General features: G+C 43.3%; 1 protein-coding gene across 3 annotated transcripts in view; it reads left to right on the top strand.

Annotated features, from left to right (window-relative positions):
* The first annotated feature begins 15,065 nt into the window (after positions 1–15,065).
* Positions 15,066–17,391, top strand: part of AFF1 (ALF transcription elongation factor 1) — a 107,614-nt gene continuing 105,288 nt past the window's right edge. For all 3 annotated transcript variants that reach the window (XM_067297413.1, XM_067297412.1, XM_067297414.1), the window contains exon 1: positions 15,066–15,514. In XM_067297413.1, coding sequence (XP_067153514.1) covers positions 15,498–15,514 — 17 coding nt within the window. In that variant the 5' untranslated portion in view covers positions 15,066–15,497. The remainder of the gene's footprint in view (positions 15,515–17,391) is intronic.

Below are 17,391 nucleotides of genomic sequence, written 5' to 3'. Positions count from 1 at the left end.
CCAGCACCCTGCTTAGTCAAATGTGTGAATGCATCTCTGTATGCTTACATTACAAAGCAAGATCCATGCTCTGGCTAAGGAAACTCATCCGAATGCTTTAAGGCCAGGAACACAATGAAATAAATAAAAATTGAAAACCCGGCTGGAAGAGCTTTTTCCAGTACGTGCTTCCTACTTCTCCCACCTTTGTTTATTTTCAACTCAAGTGGACACCGGCATTTTTTCACTTTCAGATCTGTCCTCTGACCTTAACCATGTGTGTCTAATCCTTAGTCTTCTCAGCTGCAAGTTTAGGTGGTTGTCTGGAAGGATTCCCATCTTTAGCGGCCTATGTCTTTCTGTGCTCCACAGACTGGTCATCTGATGGTATCTGACCTGGGATTAAAACCATGACCTAGAGGTCAGCCTCTTCATCTAATCATCAAAGCATCTGCTCCTATTTAATTTCAGTTGCTTTCGGTGAGCTCACATGGCTTCACATAATGTTACTGTAGCCTGCCCTCCAGCCATAAATTGTTTTGTTCCCTCAGGAGGTGGGATACTGCGGATGAATGTCACAAACTGAAATGTAGACACTGGTAGTCTTATTTCTTCCTGTTGGAGTTTTTCCCTTCTGCGGGAATGTTCTTATACTTCCATCAGTATAGGATTGTTCCTCTAGCCTTTGTCTTTCCAGGTATCTCCCTTTTCTTCACAATTCCTTGTAGGCAATGTCTTGGGTGCAAAGCGGCACCTGTGTCGCAAGTATCACAAAACCTGTTTTGATGCAGTTACTTCTGCATGTGCTTTACTTTGGCTGCAGTACTGAGAAACTAAAGATGTGTTTGGGACAGACCAAGGAAGGCGAGGAAGAGATGTTGGAGAGAGTGAGACAAGCTGTGTGAGGAAGTATGCTCCAAGTTCATCCCTTTCATGTGGAGTTGAGCAAGTCGAAGACTTATTTTGACTGTTTTTTTGTAATCAGACAAAATGACGATAGTTATCTAGTGGCTGAAGTGTAGCTACTCCGAGTGCCCTGCTAGGTGAAGCTGCCATTACAATGACAGGAGGGGCTTTCTTGTCTTGCAGTAGTTGCTGCAACATCCTTCCCTTTCTGTTTTTTGCTTCCTTCCTCACCACTGCTGCTTTGAAATTTTTTTCTAGTGTTATCTTTAATTCTATAGCTGTATTTTTATCTGTATTTTTTCCTTCTCTCTTCTCTCCTTCCTGCCCAGACATGTCCATTCATCAGAAGGATATTTGATTGTCTGAAGGGAGTGCAGTGCTGCACTGGCATATTCATTCTTAAACTGAGCAGGATATCATGGGAACCTGTAGTAGTAGTCTGGATTGCCATGCGCTTGGCCGAGTTTATCATTCTCTAAGAGCCCATCTCTGACATGCAGCATTGCTGATGGGGCAAGGGGAGAATGGATGTCTTGGAGCTCTCCAGTTCTTACCTACATTTATGGATCGTTTGTTTAGGAGCACTGGGAAGACGGCCACTGCAGGCTCTGTACTTAGTGTGTTCCTCAAAAAACGTTACCCGAGCTGCCTGCTTCTGACAGGTTCTCGGCCAGCTATGCTTTGGCTCCCTGCTTCGAATGCTGAAAGGCTCAGCACGGAGACTGGCAGCTGCTGCCTAGCTAGAGGCTAATCCTTTGAAGGACCTCTCCATGTGAGCCCATGGCACATGCCTGCTCCTGCTGCCTTGCTGTTCCCCACAATTACTAACTATATTTTGTCATTCCTATACAGTTAAAGCCAATTTCTGCAAACATTCATTAGTTTGTCATGTCTGTTGCTCTAAGAGGTCCCCTTGAAACCAACAGGAGTATTTACAGGACCAATCCCTAAGTTTGTAAGCTTTTTCAGAACTCAGTCTCTTACACTGTAAGCTTTTTTGATACGGAGGTTGTGCCTCAGCCTATGTATGGGGGATTGTGGAGGAAGCTGTCTACCGAGTGAATAGCAGTAATTCCAATGATTTACTGCCTTGGGTAAGCCATTTATTTTTTAGGTTACTTCTAACCCTTCTGTTGCATGGTGTTTCACACCGTTATCCTGAAAATAATTGAAAGATGATTTGGACTGCTGGGAAGATTTGAGAGATTCACAAAACTTTGAAAATATCTATGGGAGAGCGTGTGGAGGGGAGAGTATTGTGTATGTTTTAATGTCGGGCTGCAAAGTGCTTTTGGAAAGCTAATTTAAAATGGAGATTACAGATGTAACATCTAGACCTGTGTGCAGTGTGCACACACAAAAAATAAACATTTAGATTTCATTTTCTGTTCATGGTAACAAACACTTTAGACATGACTATACTATAATGATTTGCTTGCTTTGGATACAGCAGATATTTCAGGTTTGCTTATTTAACTCTCCCTTTTCTCTCTCCCCTCAGTCTCTGAGGAAGGATGTTCCTGAGTTGGCCTTTGACTATTAAAGCAAAGCTTGGGTGGCATCTACTGAATACAATGCGCCATTCTTTTACAAAAGAGATATGTTAAATATCTGTTTTTTCTCTTCCAGATGAGCTGACTTAAATGGAAACATCGCAATGGCATCTACAGTCAACCAGAGCAGCACCAATGGGTAGGAATTAATTTGATGTAATTTGACTTGCCAGGTTCCGTGACTGATTCTTAGATGGTTTCAAGAATCATGACTGAATGGGGGGAAGGGTTTCAAACCTAGCATGCTGTCTTTTACAAAAGAATTGATGCCCTCTGTAACTTGAATCTGTTGTGAAATGAATGGTGTTTACACTGGGTCTTGATGGGACCCTCACTGGTGAAAATGGCCACTTGTCCCGTGGAAACTGCAGGCATCAGATGAAGTTTGCAGACTGGCTTACAGTAGTACATAATGTTTTGATCTCTTCTTCCAACTGGTGAGCAGGCTTGGTTGCTCCACAACCTTTTCCATCCACAGCCTAGCTGTAGCAGGGGGCAGCGTTGCCATCCCAGTGATCTGCAGGAGACAAACCCGGTCGTTAGAATAAGCGCTCTGTTTCTGCGCTATAACACGTCTTGAGTTCAGAAAGGCAGTCCAGACCGGGGGGCTGAGTCTTGCAAGTATGCATCATGGGAAGTCCAGGAAACGAGAGAGTTTTCCCTTGGAGCAGTCTCATTTGCAAAACTAATTTTTTTTTTCCTTTCCTTTGGTCATTTCTCTGTATTTCCCATTACACTTTCATCTGGCTCTCTGCAGCTGCCAGTGTGCTTTATCCTCAGAGCACAGGTCAATGTTCTTTCCAACCTGAGGCACAGAAGGATGATGATCCCTGCACAGTTACATAAGGGGAAGGAGTGGGTAGCCTTCAACCTAGATCTTCTAAAGGCATCCAAACCACACCACTGCCCTTCTTCCGCTGTCATCCTCTAAAATAAATCTAACTATTATTATTATTATGTTGGCAGTATATCTGCAAGGAATTGTTCTTTGAAAAAATCTGTTTTCTGGATGGATCCTGGCTGGAATATAATGTAGAGCAGCCTGATTGAGAAGCTAACCAAAATCATGGGGATTTACTTGCTCGCTGTCCTACATACCTCGCTGCCTCATAGGGATTGGATATCACTGCAAAATGAATCTGACAGCTGTAGTGAATCTGAAGGGTACATTGTGTTCTGTACATAGATGTTATCTTGATTCAATTGGAATATAAATCAGGATATTTAACACTCCTCGCAGTGTGGTTTCTGACAGCTCCAGCGCCAAAGCCAACAAGAACTATAAACTTCTCTGTGTTGATTTTAACTGTTTGTGAAAGTTTGTACTGGTTATGGAAAATTTTAAGGCATTAGGAGTGATAAGTGAGTAATGCCAAGGAAGATGATAGAAATTCCTGCTGACAGTTGCCAAAAGCTGGTAGGGTGCAGCATCCAGTGCAGTCTGGTTCGTGGGAGAAGGTGGTTTCTTTTTTAAATCTGTTTCCTTTAATTTAAATATTGAAGGACAATGCATTGGCTTTTTTTCTCCCCCTTTTCAGAAGCATTTGATTCTTAATATCTGTAGAGCAGGGTGTTGCTGGGTCGTCGTCCCCCCCCCCCCCCAATAACCAGCTGCATCCATTTTAGTCTTCTGTAATTAAAGTCGAAATGACCCTTTGGTTGTATTTTTCCTCTTTTTTTTTTCAGTACAGTTCTCAATTTCCTTCCTTTGCCCAGCTGCTTCTGTGGCCTCACCGTAGCTACGCAGTGTGGTTTAGACCCCGTGAAGCCCGAGTGCTTTTCGTGGTTTGCCCAGCAAAGACGTGCTGCTGGCAGTGAGCTCTGGTTCTGGAAAGTGCTACGTTTAAGAAGGTGCGGTACAGCAAACCTGCTGAGAAGTGCTGTGCTGAATCGAGGTCAATAATGAGTTGTGCGACCTCAGCCTTCCCCAGACTCTACCTGTTGCACACAGCATGCAGCTTTATTTACCTTGTTAAACTGGTTTGCCGTGTATGCTTGCGTGTGTGGGTTTCTGTATTTTGCTCATTTTCCAGCTGTACTTTGGTGGCAGGAGTTTGGGGACAAGATTAATCAAGCTTCTAAATCTGTGGAGCCTATGTAATGCCATGTTTTACACTTGTAACTTGTGCTTTACAGTAGCAATGTTCCTATTTGTTGCGCAGCTAGTTCCTTAGCTAGCTGTGGAGGAAGACACGAGAATTACAAGCCCTAGACAGGTTTGCAAAGGGTTTGGGTCTGCCAGAACATTAGCAACTCCTTGAAGGATAAATCTCTCTGGAGTTAGGTGGTCTCTGGTCTGTTGGAGAGGTGGTGAGGGAGGCGCAAGGGAAAAGGGTGTTAACACCAGGGCAGACTTGCTGGGCTGAGAGTTTAGGAGTTGTTCTGTGAGTGTGGGGCAGTGGAGCCTTTAGAGATGCCACCCGTGCCTTCGGACCCGGGGCAGAAGATCCCTTTGCAAATGAAAAGGCCACCCTCTGCTGCTTCAGATGCCTGAAATCACAATACCAGTTTGACCCTTTTCACCTCCAAATGCAAAGGACTCATCAGTGGCAATAAATGGTGGTGGTAAGATGAATTTCTTGTCAACAGAGCTAGGAGAGTACATTTTAATTAAAAGACAGCAGCGACTCTTGAACTGAAAGTAAGGGTGTGTGTCTATTAAAAAAAGAAAAAAAAAAAAGAAAAACAACTCGTGGTACAGTTTAATGAGATGTTTTGAAAGGGTTGGTAGGGGCATGAATTTGACCCATTTATGTGTATAAACAAATTCATCATTTCTTCTACAGCAAGTATGATACTTAAGGAAAGCTAACATCCTGTGTATCTAACCTAGTGATTGTTTTATAAAGCTTGGCATCTATTCCCCCTTCATTTGTCCTCTATGCTTTCTTTTTTTTTTTCCAAAATGTAAGCTTCTGGGATTTGTCCCCCAAATTTAATGGATTGTCTTACTTTTATTATTTTTATTAGTGTAATGGCAGATCACTTTTTTTCCTGAGCAAGGGATGTTGTCTGCCCATTTGAACAAACAAACAGATTTATTGGATTCTTGTAACAAAAAATAGCTACCAATTGCTAGCGATCTAAGGGGTTTGGGGGATATTTTTTGTCTACCCTGCCCACTCCCAGTTATTCAGCATTTCAGAAATGCTGAATATTTAGAAGTACCCTCCAATTTGATCTTACAATAGAAGAGGCCCAGGAGCTACTAAACTTCATAGCAGGTGAAAAATGAATAATTTAAGGAATGGCTTCCTGAAGTTCTTTGGAAAAACATGTGGAAAAACTCCAGATGCTTCAGGAGGAAAAAGCTGAATGGACAACAAGGCTGCAGATAAAATACCATCTGTGGATTTCAAAATCTGTGGACGTGTAAACTGAGTAGTACTGAGCTGACACTTAGGAATTGGATGCACTGTTGTTGTCGAGTCAAGAAATACTGTTCTGAGGCTTTTTTTTCCATAAATCTCAGCTTCGTTTTGGCCAACACCTGCAGATGCAGTTAGGTAAACGGCCAGACGAGATGGTGCTCTGTGTATAAAATACACGTAACGTACCCCCGTCCTGTGTTTTACCACTTATGCCTAAGGTCAGTAGTCTGGCGTGTTTAGGAATTCAAAATTAGGACATGACGGATCTAGGCTGCCTGCACAGCTTCGTTTGCTGTTCTGCTGGATTTGCATTTCTATGCAGTGTTTAATCACAAGCTCCCTCTCTGAAATCCATTCTCGTTCAATGCGTAGGCAGATAAGAATGGATCTTCTAAAATTAAAATTCTAATATATAACTTAAATATAGTTTGAATTATCATCACCTGTAGGAGACCTTGCCTCTGAAGTTTTTAAGGATTGCTTTGGCAATCCAGTCCACCCCATGAGTGTATTTCTGAACCTCTGGTGAACTGAAGTGGATGAAAAGCCTGTTTTATTGATTCATTCTGTTTGCAGTTTACCTAATAGCGACTGCTTCCTTCATTTGAAATATGTCTTTCAAAGACAAGGACCTGAAAAGGGGAAAATTGTATCCCTGAGCAGTGAATAAAAAAACAGGTGGGAAGAATTGCGGTCTGCTGATTTTGAAAACAGATGTAAGGGAGGGATCTACAGCTGACAGGATATATTCTGACAGAAAGTTTTTCTTTGGGGAAGCTCTGATTTCTTAGAGTCAAAATGTTCCACAGGAACTTATCAGTTTTCATCAAATTGTCCAACAAGAATGGACATTTTTTTTCTCTTTTTTCCTTTTCTTTTCTCCTTTTAAGGCAGCTGGTGAGCCAGAGGCCTGGGGCACTGAGCCTCTCGGCCCTACCATCGTTGCGTGTTTGAAAGTTGAAGCAAATGCCATTTTCATGCTGCTTTTTATTTTATTCATTTTATTTTTTTGAAGTGAAACTCCTGTGGCATAGGAATTCTGAGCCTTTGGTCTGGGTGGGATGTTCAGTGCTCTGCACCTCTGCTTCATATAAAATGGAAAGTGGCTATCAGCACGGTTCAGGAATTATTATTTATTTGGCTCTTGGAAGACCCCACTAAGCACTTAATGTGATCGATGGGCTTCTTTGGAAAATCTAAAAGTAGTAAGAAAATGTTTAGTGTATTATCTGCATTGAATACCTCCTTGTTTAACTTAAAGTTTTGATACAGAGCATGTTTTGTTTTCTTTTGTTTTAAAAGATCCCTGTTACATATTCAGCATGCTTGAGATGTGGTTTCCACACATGATGCTGTGTTCTTTGCCTTTCTTTTTCCCAAAGAAACCCTAGGAAAGTAGAACAAAAAAGCCCTGCAATTCAGCAGTGTGTCATATTCCCGTGGGAGTAATACTATGGAAAGTCTTGTCCTAGTGTCCTGCCTCTTCCAGTTCTTTCCTGCTTTGATTCCTAGTAGTGTTTTTCCTCTGTTCCAGGAGTTAGACTTTGATATTCCCCAGCTGTGCTTTTTTTTTTTTTTTTCCCTTCTTCTCTGTTTCCTCCTAAGGTTTCAGATTATTTGAATACTGATTTTACTTAAAAGCTGTTTTCAGGGGTATGCGTTGCATGCCATAATGGCAACTCCATTAATCTTTTTAAAGGATGGTATTTGTACACTTTTTATTTGAATTTGTTTCATGCAAATTCAGCATGACACAAATTAGGGGAAGGGAAGAGAGCATTAGGTAGAGTACCATTATTCCAGTATTATAGAAATACATATTAATCTGTAAAGATGGTTGGCAGCTATAGTATATCTGCCAAATTATCAGAGTGGAGCTATTCTTGGCATGCTGCTAAGCATGTTTTGAGGATTATACACACTACTGAGAATAAACCTGTTGAAAAGTAAAGAAAAAGGAAGGAACATAGGGTGGGTTTTTTATCTTAATTTAAAAGTTTCTTTTCTACTGAAATATAAATTATAGCTGACGCAATATACTCAGTAGCCATTGAGTTTTCTTGCATGTGACTTCCTACTGCAGTAAGTGCGCACTTTTCAAACTCGGCTTTGAGGACAGAATTTTCCCTGCACTTTCCTACAGTGCTGATCATAACATATCTGTCTCTTCAGTGGTACTTCATACCTTTCGTCTCCGTTTCCTTCTTGGGAGATGAGTAGCCCTACTTTGTAGGCGTAGAGTTGAGATAGTATTGGTCAAAAGTCTGGACTAGTTTTAGGTATCTGATTACGAACAAGTAAATATTTTTCTTTAAAAGTACCCAGCACTGTATAGTATGTATTATGTTCAAGGTCTGTGGATTTTCAGGTGCAGCTGTGAGTGGTCATCACTTCAGCAAATCAGACTGATAGCTCAAGGATTGTCCTGTAAAACAGTGGGATTTATGTAGTTTAAGTAAAGTTCAGGTAGGAATTTAGTGACAAAACCAGAATTTCCCAGAGTGCTTGCCTTAACCATCCCTTGACTTCCTTGCCAGCACCACCACTAAATGATATCCTGTAAATACAGCAGGGCTCCTAGAAGCCAGAAGTTCTCGAGCAGTGAGGTGCACAGACTCGGAGATGAGGAATAGAAGGTAATGACCTGTGCTGAATTTGTTGCTTGGATGTTGCCCAGGAAGTATTTGACCTTTCTGCCAGGTACAGCCCCACATGTCAGGGTCTGTAATGTAGCATTGCTGCTGCAGGAGCCCCTTGGACCAGCCATGTGATGGCGCTTTCCATTGCACTGAGACTGTGAGGGCAGGCAGAGGCTCTCAGAAGGCTGGGTCTGGGACCCCCCGCTCGCTGCGACTGCTGCAAGGAGCCGAGCAAAGCTATGCACTGAAAGGAGTGGGGTACGGGTTTCGGGAAGCAGCACTCTGGGCAAGGGAGGCTAAAGTTCTTAGAGCTGAAAAACAGCCTTGAGAGGGAGTCAGAAGAAACAGAAGTTGTGGAAAATGAGGAGGAAGAGGAAACAAGACCCAAAGAGCTTGTATGAACACTAGCTCCCTGTCTTGTGCAAGCAGTGTTTCGTTCCCAGGGTAGGTTTGTCCGGAGGACTAACGGTGGGATCCAAATGGTTCGTGGTCATGTATTGAAAGACTGAGTCGTGACTGCTGAGGTATCAGTGATGTTAATGTTTCTTAAATTTTAAGTGCTCATCTTTGCAAAAACAATAGCATCTTTTTCATCATGGCATGTGTGCAAGGGGTGTGCAAATTAGGTTAAAAAATAAAAAAACAAATGGTATTGCTGTGCTACAGTATCATATGGTCATCTTTATCTGATTTATCTGTAGGTTTGTTACCTCTTCAGATCCTCAGCAGAGATCTTTGCTCTGTGCTTTGAAGAAATTGATGGTAGTTGGTTCTCACCTGGCAGTGTGGAGGGCAATCAGACCTTTCTTTTCCTTTATCAGAGGGTTACACAGACATTTGTGAGATGAGACATGTTGAAACTGAGATGTCACGGTGCATTGGAAGGTTCTCCGCTTCTGCCCCATCTCCTCACTGTCCTTGCTCTCCCTGAAAGCCTCCCTGCTTTCAGTGCAGGCGCCTCGCGTTGGCACCGCCTCGTGTACCTTGGATCAACAAGGAAGGCCTTGCCGTGAAGGCCAACACCCTGTTAAACATCAATCCCTTTTCACAAGACTGGAATGGAGAAACACTTGACCAAGTGCTTTTCAAGGTGGGGGGAGAAAAACCTGCTAGAACCTTTTGATGCAAACAAAACATATTGTTCTGATCTTTTTTCCTGGAAAAAGCTCATCTGTTGTGGCAAGTGTGTGTATATATATATATTTTTTTTTTTCATCATCCATTGTTATGCCTGAAAGAGCTGAAATGAATTTTACTTAATCTTCAGGTAGATACCCTCTGTGGGAAACTTCAGTCTGAACTATTTGGATTAAGAAAACTTGTGCAAACAGTTGAAAAGGTCTTAAAAGAGAAAGCAGCTGTGCCTGTAACTTGTGCGTCCCTTCTCCTTGACTTTTTTTCCCCGCTGGACAAGAACAGTATCTATTGTACTACAATAAATAACAGTAATTAAATTAACAATAGGTCAAATTAATGTTTTAAGAGGGGGGGGGAAATGCATTTCATGATCCGAAGTGACTGAATGTAGAGTCATGGAAGGGCGGGCATAAGGAAAGCAGATGTTTTCTATTGAACTTTTCTTACCTTTGCTTCCACTTTGCAAATTCTTCCCAGCAGTGAAAGTGCTCATATGACCTAGAGAACTTGCTCCTCTCCACAATATAGGCATTCATAAAACAGAAGGAAAAGCCTATATATATATTGCATGGGTATGTTAGGGGTTTCTTCGTTTTTTACTGTGTTCTCCCTTTCTCACATCCTAAGAAAGAAATAACCGTCTTTTCTTACTGCTTATTGGCCTTGAAATTATCAAGTAAAAAAAATTAACTGTATTTGACATCTGCTTCAAAATGCTGGCTTCTCACATTGCTACTTGATTGTGTATGCAGTGCAACATCTTATTAAAGTTGTGAGTTGTTAAGAGAAAATGTGTGTATAAACCTCACAGTGAATACACATTTGATGTACGCAGCAGTCTTGCATATGTAAGTTGGCTTACTGTTTTCACTGTATAGTCTCTTAAATATCATGATAGTCAATGGTATGTGTGTGCCCACATCTAGCAAAGGAACCTGCCACCAGCCAGAAAAAGATGGATCATATTTCTCAGTTTCCTACACAGTACCTGTGCAGTCTGTACAGATGATAGCTTTGTTTAGTACTGGAGACAAGGGGGAAAAAAGGCGTTTATATGTGGACAAGTTTCAAATGTTTCTTGAACAAAGCAGGTTTCAGCCTGGTTAAGTGCAGGCAAATGGTTGAAGATGTCCCATAGCGTGCTCTTAGAGTCTCTTTGTACTGGCCTGAAGCCCCCAGGCCAATGCAAAACTGATCTCACGGGAAGCAAATGGGTGATGTTACTTAACGATTTTCTTTCACAAACTTCTTAAAAGCAATGTCACCTAGCTTGTGTCACGCATCTGGGAACATATACTGGGCTGCAGGCTCTGGTTCTAATTCATTTTAATTCAAGTAGATGATCTGGCTTTTGGTCAAAGGCTTGATCTTTCCCCAACTGCTTGAGGAGCCTGAAGTAGCCAGTGTTCCCTTCGCTGAGGGGAAAAGTTGGTTGAAGCATAAGTCTTGGAGGGAGAAGTGTTCAGTGTCATCTCTGTCACAGGATTTCCTTAGGGTAGACATGAAGTAATTCGACTGTTTTCTGCATATGCTTACCCATTCATACAATGGGCATGTTTTGCTATTTTCCAAATGTGTAGCAGCTTTGTTTCGAGTGCAAAACTTCTTGTAACATATGGAAAATAGTCTGAATTTGTGTGTTAAAGTAGGCATGAAAAGCACCTGTTAGCAGGTTCTCAGAGAGGTGCAGATTCCAAAGGTCTTAGCAAGATTTGGAAACTGGGGGGTAGCCAGAAGTGTAATTCACCGTGTCAATATTCTGTATTTACAGCACAGGATGTGAACATAGTATAGCAGTATGTTTTTGTTTCTTTGCTAAATACCAGAGTGGCATGGTGCAAGGACCTTAAATTCACCAGCTTGGCAGTGCTTTTTTCCTATCAATAGCTTACTAATGTTCAGAGCACTGTAACCATCTAGATACATCTAGGAAACAAAACCTTGAAGGTGAAACTTTGAGATAGAGGCATAGATTTCAATTTTTTCCTTTCTTTGCACTGCATCCCTTCCTTCAAAAAGGAGGATTCTGTGCTTACTTGCATGAAAGATGTACATGAAGAAAACTGAGTTCTTAATTATTTTACTTTAAAATAAGTAGATACTCTGAAATAAGTAAATCACTTCCTTTCCTTTTTCCCCTTTTCCTAGTGTCTTTGGCAGAAATTGCAGAAGATAATTATATTTATAACTTGCTAGGGCACACAGCCTCTTTTCTTTTGTTTGGAAAGCCCCTCCAAAATGCTGGCTGCATATGCAATTTTGGTGTTGATAATGTTATGTTTAATTATCAGTGCTTTTGGTTATATTTAGAAATAACTTCCTAGCAGCAGTTAAATACATTCTCTTCTCCGAAGCTGTCAGACCCACTGCATTCTTGTTTTCCACAGCTTTTCTTAGGGAGAAGAATGAAGTTCCTTGAAGCGATGTATAAGCTTGAGAGAAGATGTGGGAATTTTTTGGGGGGTGGGGGATGGTGGTGGCAATTTAAAATGCTTGTGATTAAGCCCTGAGAAGAAAAAGACATATATTTTGAAAGCTGCATTTAGTCTAATTTACCTTTTGGTAGCATACACAGCACTGAAAGTGAGCAGAATCCTGACTTTGCTGTGTGGGTAACGCAGGCCAAATGTCCTGGTGGCCAAGACAAACAGGAGTCAGCAAGGTGTCCTTGTAGCGAACTGTAGCCTGGGCTGCATTAGCAGGAGGGCTGCTGGCAGGGCGACGGAAGGGATTCCTCCTCTCTTTTTGGCACTGGTGAGGCCACGCTTGAAGTACTGGCTCCAGTTTGAGCTCCCCAGTGCAAGACAGACCCTGACATACTAGAGCAAGTCCAGAGCAGGGCCACCAGGATGGCCGGGGCCATGAAGCACATGAAATAGAGGAGAGGCTGAGGGAGCTGGGTTTGTGCAGCTTGGGGAGGAGAAGGCCAGGAGGGATCTTACTGCTGTCTACAGCTACCTAATGAAGCATACAGACAAGAGAGAAGCAGAGTCTTCTCAGAGGTGAACCCTGAAAGGATGGGCGGCAACAGGCACAAGTTGCAACACAGGAAATTCCAGTTAAATATTAGAAACAGGTGCCCAGAAAGGTTGTGAGATCTCCATCCTTGGAGATGCTCAAAACTTCCTTGGGCAAGGCTTGGTACAACTAGATCTGGTTGGGTGGGCTTCAAATAGGTAGGCTGGATTAAATGACCTCTGGAGATCCCTTATGCCTATTATGATTCTATTTTGACAAATAGAAAAAAAAGAAAAAGAAAAAAAGTGGAAGGCCTGTTTTCAATTTATGTTTTATTTCAATTAAACCTTTTGAAATACTAAGAATTGAATGGTTGCCACAGGAAGGTCATGGCTAAGTGGCCCAAAGTATTTGTCAAAGATAGAGGAGATAGATTTTGAAGTTTTTGCCCTGACTTGGTAAGGGTTTAAGCTTTAGTTTCTTGTGTTTCAAGTGATAACTTGGCTGCCCTCAGCCTTTCTTCCTCCCTTTATCCAGCTATCTAGCTACTTGGCAGAATGGGACACTTGAGTAGGAGAGAGACCAGCAATAGTCCAGGGACTGAGGTACCCTCTGGCGTCTGAGCCATTTTTTAGGATTGGTGAAAGGAATGAGAAGAGTTAGCCATTTGTGAACCCAGCTCCAGCACTGACAGTCTCCATAACAATATTTTTTCTGACTGTGAGCTGGTGAATCCTCCTGCTTGAGCTGTCCTCATAATATCGAGGACTTGCTCATTTTGTACCTGCATAAGATTCCTGCACCAGGGTCACTGTGTCTGCTGTTAATTTGCCCCCCTCCAGATGGAGTGGTGGGTTTGGGGGTAGGGTGTGTTTCCTTGGGATTGACAAAATTGTCCTTTTAACCATGTGGGTATACTGTGTGCAAAATGTAAATGGTCACAGGTATCAATTTAATTGGAGTTAAGAGTCTGAGTTAGGCTTGCAGGGAAGAGAGAGATGCTACGCTTTCCTCTTGAAGAAACTCTTTAATACTTCCACCATGCTTTGAATTTAAAAATGCTATTGCTGCAAAGTATCAAGTATTAGCTACCAACCTTAGTGACTCTACCAGCCTTAGTGCTCCTTGCATATCCATCTTTCCTTGTCGCCTTGTAGCTCCTATGGGTTGGTTTGTTTGTTAGTTGTTGTGAAACTGTACTCCTGTATTCAGAAATGATAGTGGTTTTACCTCCATTTATAGCTTGCAGCAATTTCACAGAATATTTTCTTCCAGCAAGATCATAATAGATATTCTCCATTAAAGTGCTATCAAGCTGACACCTCAAATCCCCAGTCACTTAGGAGCAGTTAGGTCCCTGATCATGCAAGATAATAACGGTACTCTCTGCTTACTTTATAATAAGAGCCAGTTGTTCTGTTCAAGTTTTCTATTTATAATCTCTCCTTGCTGGGCAGAGACAAGGAATGGAAAAAAAAAAATCTGTTTTGAGAAAGTCATAAGCAGAATGAAAGGAGTAGAATGGAAACTGTCATAATCATCTGACAGTAGCGTTTCCTGATAGTTTAGCTATAATATTTTAAAGCTACCCTGCTAAAATTATAACCTGTTTGTAGAAGTTTTATATAATGGTCTGTTGTTGTTGTTGTTCTAATTTATTGTTTCCTAGGGAAACAGCGTAGACTCGATTCTTCCAGCATCTGCTGAGTACTTTGACAGAAAAATATGAAGAACGCAACTTTGCAGTGCTGCCAGAAATCATACCTATACCCAGCCTGCCAGGAGAGGTTGGAAGGATCTTGAACGAATGGTTTTGCCTGCTGAATACTTGGTTAATTACCGGCCGAAGAGAGTTGTAGGAGTAGTCTGTTGTTGTAATCGTGTCGAGGAACACCCAGAGCAAAGGACAAGTATTGCTGCTTTCTGAATGAGTCTCCAAAGCAAGGTCGAACACTTGGGCGGCTTTAGGACCCAGTTGCTTGCTTATTTATTTATTTTTAAGTTTCTTAACCTCCCATCTTAAGTATGGGCAAGTTAGGTAGTATATTCCGGTTTTCATTTGCTGCATCTGTATTTCCAGATGGGGTATATATTTTTGTGGGCGCTTTATACGTATTGGGGGAATTGCCCTCGCGGCGCGTTCGCAGCGCCTGCAAAGGGCTCGGTTTTGCGCGTTTCTCCTCGGGACCCCAAAGCCGCCGCGAGCCCGGCGGCGGGGCCGGCAGCGGGGCGCCCGCGGCTCCCGAAGGCGCTGCTGCCGCGCGGCGGCTCCCGTCCCGTCCCGTCCCGTCCCGTCCCGCGCGGCGGGCGGGCGGGGCCGGCGGCAGCGGCGGCTGCTCCGCGCTGCGGCCGTGATAGGCTCCGGCGGCAGCGCTCGGGCGTTGCTAATCCAATCCTTCAGTTTTCTTGCCTTGACAGAACAACATGTCCATTTAAGGAGGTCGGGTCGTACCATGCAAAGTTTGCCGAAAAAGGGGTAGCGCGGCCGATGGGGGCACCTGGGGTTCGGGCCGCTGCGAGGCCGGCTCGCCGCAGAGAAGCAGGCGAGTAACGCAGCGGCTGGCTGCGAGGCCGCGCTGCTTCGGGCCGGCAAGCTTTTAGAAAGGCGTCAGCTTTTAACCGCAACTGCTGCGTCTCCCTGAGCTGCAAATCCAAGAGCTGCTGCCACCTCCCCGCCGCGTTGGATGCACCGGGCCGGAGGAGGGCCCCGGTGCCCGGATGTCTTTCCAAATGAGTGTAATCCAACACCCAACTGGCGAGTCCCGGCTCGGGAAACTGGGTCTCCGAGAATGAGGAGCTCAGTGACATTTTAGAGTGGCGAATTCGCAGGAACCAGGAAACGGGCAGGGAAGTGCCCAGCAAATGGCAAAGCAGGTTTTGGCAGGGGGGTAGAGCGTGGGCAGCGGGGCTGAGGCGCTCATGGAGAGAGGACCTTCGGCGGTATAAACTTCACGATGGCTGCCCACTCGAGGTATGGAATTGAATAACTTTTATCGAGGGCTGTAGACTTCATCAAGAATTCCTTCCTAGTCTTGACGTCCTCATGATGCCTCCTCTCCTTTTCTGGCACAATTCTCTGTTGATTTTAACACCGCATTACAGGGAAAAAAAATTGTGTCTGGATACACGTCCTGGATAGATTTGTTTGTATGTTTTGTTCAATGAGGTGTCCACGATCTCTTTCCAGCATAAACTTTTTTTTTTAAACTAGAAAAACAAAGTCTTAATTACTCCCTGTCAAATCTCTCCCTATCCGACAAGTTAGTAGCTCTCTGAAAACGATTTTCTTCTCCCTTGTGGGCATGTCTTATTATTTCTTTTTTGTTTTTTTTCTCCTATAACCAGCCCGATGTAAAGCAGGTTTTATGATTGCTTACAGCTTCGTTTTAAGAGGTAAATGGTCTGTATTTGGTTGGATTGGAAAACCAGCTGTATAAAATGGAAGCAGGTTGTGCCTGCTTGCGTGTGAATCTGCTGAATAGGTGAAGGCTAGGGATGGACTGTGGGGGTTGTAGGGAAGCGTGTGAAAAAGAACGATCGACTGTAGTTGCTGTCGTGGAACAAAATTCAAGCAAATATACTGACCTTGATTAAATACTTTTCAGCTAGCAGTGTTTTTAAAGAATACAACTATTTGCCTGCTCTCTGAGGGTTTGGAGGGGGGAACATCCTCTGTAAAGTAAATTTCACACTCAGCATGGGGGAAGTGGCTTTTCTTCAGTCATAGTATTTCATGAAGCCTTGCTATTTAAGGTATCTATTAAATGCCTTTTAGCTTTTAAGATGTTTTAATGGGCATTTCGGAAATGCTGAAGAGAGAAACTTTTTGCTCTTAAGTCCCATACCGAACAGCCAGCCTGCTCCCCTCTCCTCCAGGAAGAAAAAATGGTGGCGTATCCTAAACAGAAGTTTGGCACTAGCCGAGTATTTTTCGCAGTGGTGCTTCTCTGCAGCTTTGAAGCCAAGAAATGGCTTTAAATTACAAACTGCAAAATGAGAGAACCCCGAGGTTTGGGGAGGAAGAGCTGGAAGACGGATTGCTTTGTTAACAGCTGAACTGTTCTCTCCTTAAACCTGCCTGCTCTCGCCATGTGTGGGGAGAGGGGCGGCTGGGAGTGCTTAACAAAGAGATGAAGGTTTAGTTTTCCAGCATCTTTTTTTTCTTTGTATGGTCACTTATTCACGTGATTTACTGGTCTGCATTATCAGTGCATTGCTTTAATATGCCAGCACGCTAAAGAGAGGATACAGCATAAATCTTAGTGCTGCTGACTGGCCTTGAAACTTGGCTTAGATCCAAGGCCAGGGACATGCTTGAAGTCTCTGAAGTCGCCCAGCTGTTTTCTTGGGTGGCAGGAGGTCCCATGGGAGCCAGGTCCGAGCAGTAGCCCCCAGCCTCAGCGAACGAACCAAACAAGGGTACGGCTGGGGTAAGGCCAGTGAAGCACATCTGGTACATTGGAAAGTGGACAAGAGATTCCTGGAGCTGAGAACAAAGTTTTAGACGTTCTGTGGTTCACACTGAAAACTAGGACAGTGGACTGAGTCTCCAGGCTGAGTACTGTGGGACAGGTAAAAGGGCCATACCCCTGACCTACTGTTTGAGATATACATGGAGACAAAATCTGTACTCGCCTTTCTGTGCCCTCCCTCACCTCTGTTGTGTGCATTGGCGTTTGCCTCTGTCAGTTTTAGGATGCTGTGAGGCTCTTAGCTGTAAAACTGCGTCAGAGCATTTCAGCGTAGTCAGTATGAAGGCAACCTTTATGTGCCTGAAGATCAGTATTAAAAGTCTGATTATTGCTCATTTAAAAGGGAGTAGGAGGGAACACGAGCAGTAGAAATGAA

This window comes from Apteryx mantelli, chromosome 5 (genome assembly GCF_036417845.1).
Source record: "Apteryx mantelli isolate bAptMan1 chromosome 5, bAptMan1.hap1, whole genome shotgun sequence".
In the NCBI taxonomy this organism is placed as follows: Eukaryota; Metazoa; Chordata; class Aves; order Apterygiformes; family Apterygidae; genus Apteryx; species Apteryx mantelli.
Note: the sequence above shows the minus strand (reverse complement) of the source record. Positions and strands in the feature narration are given on the sequence as shown.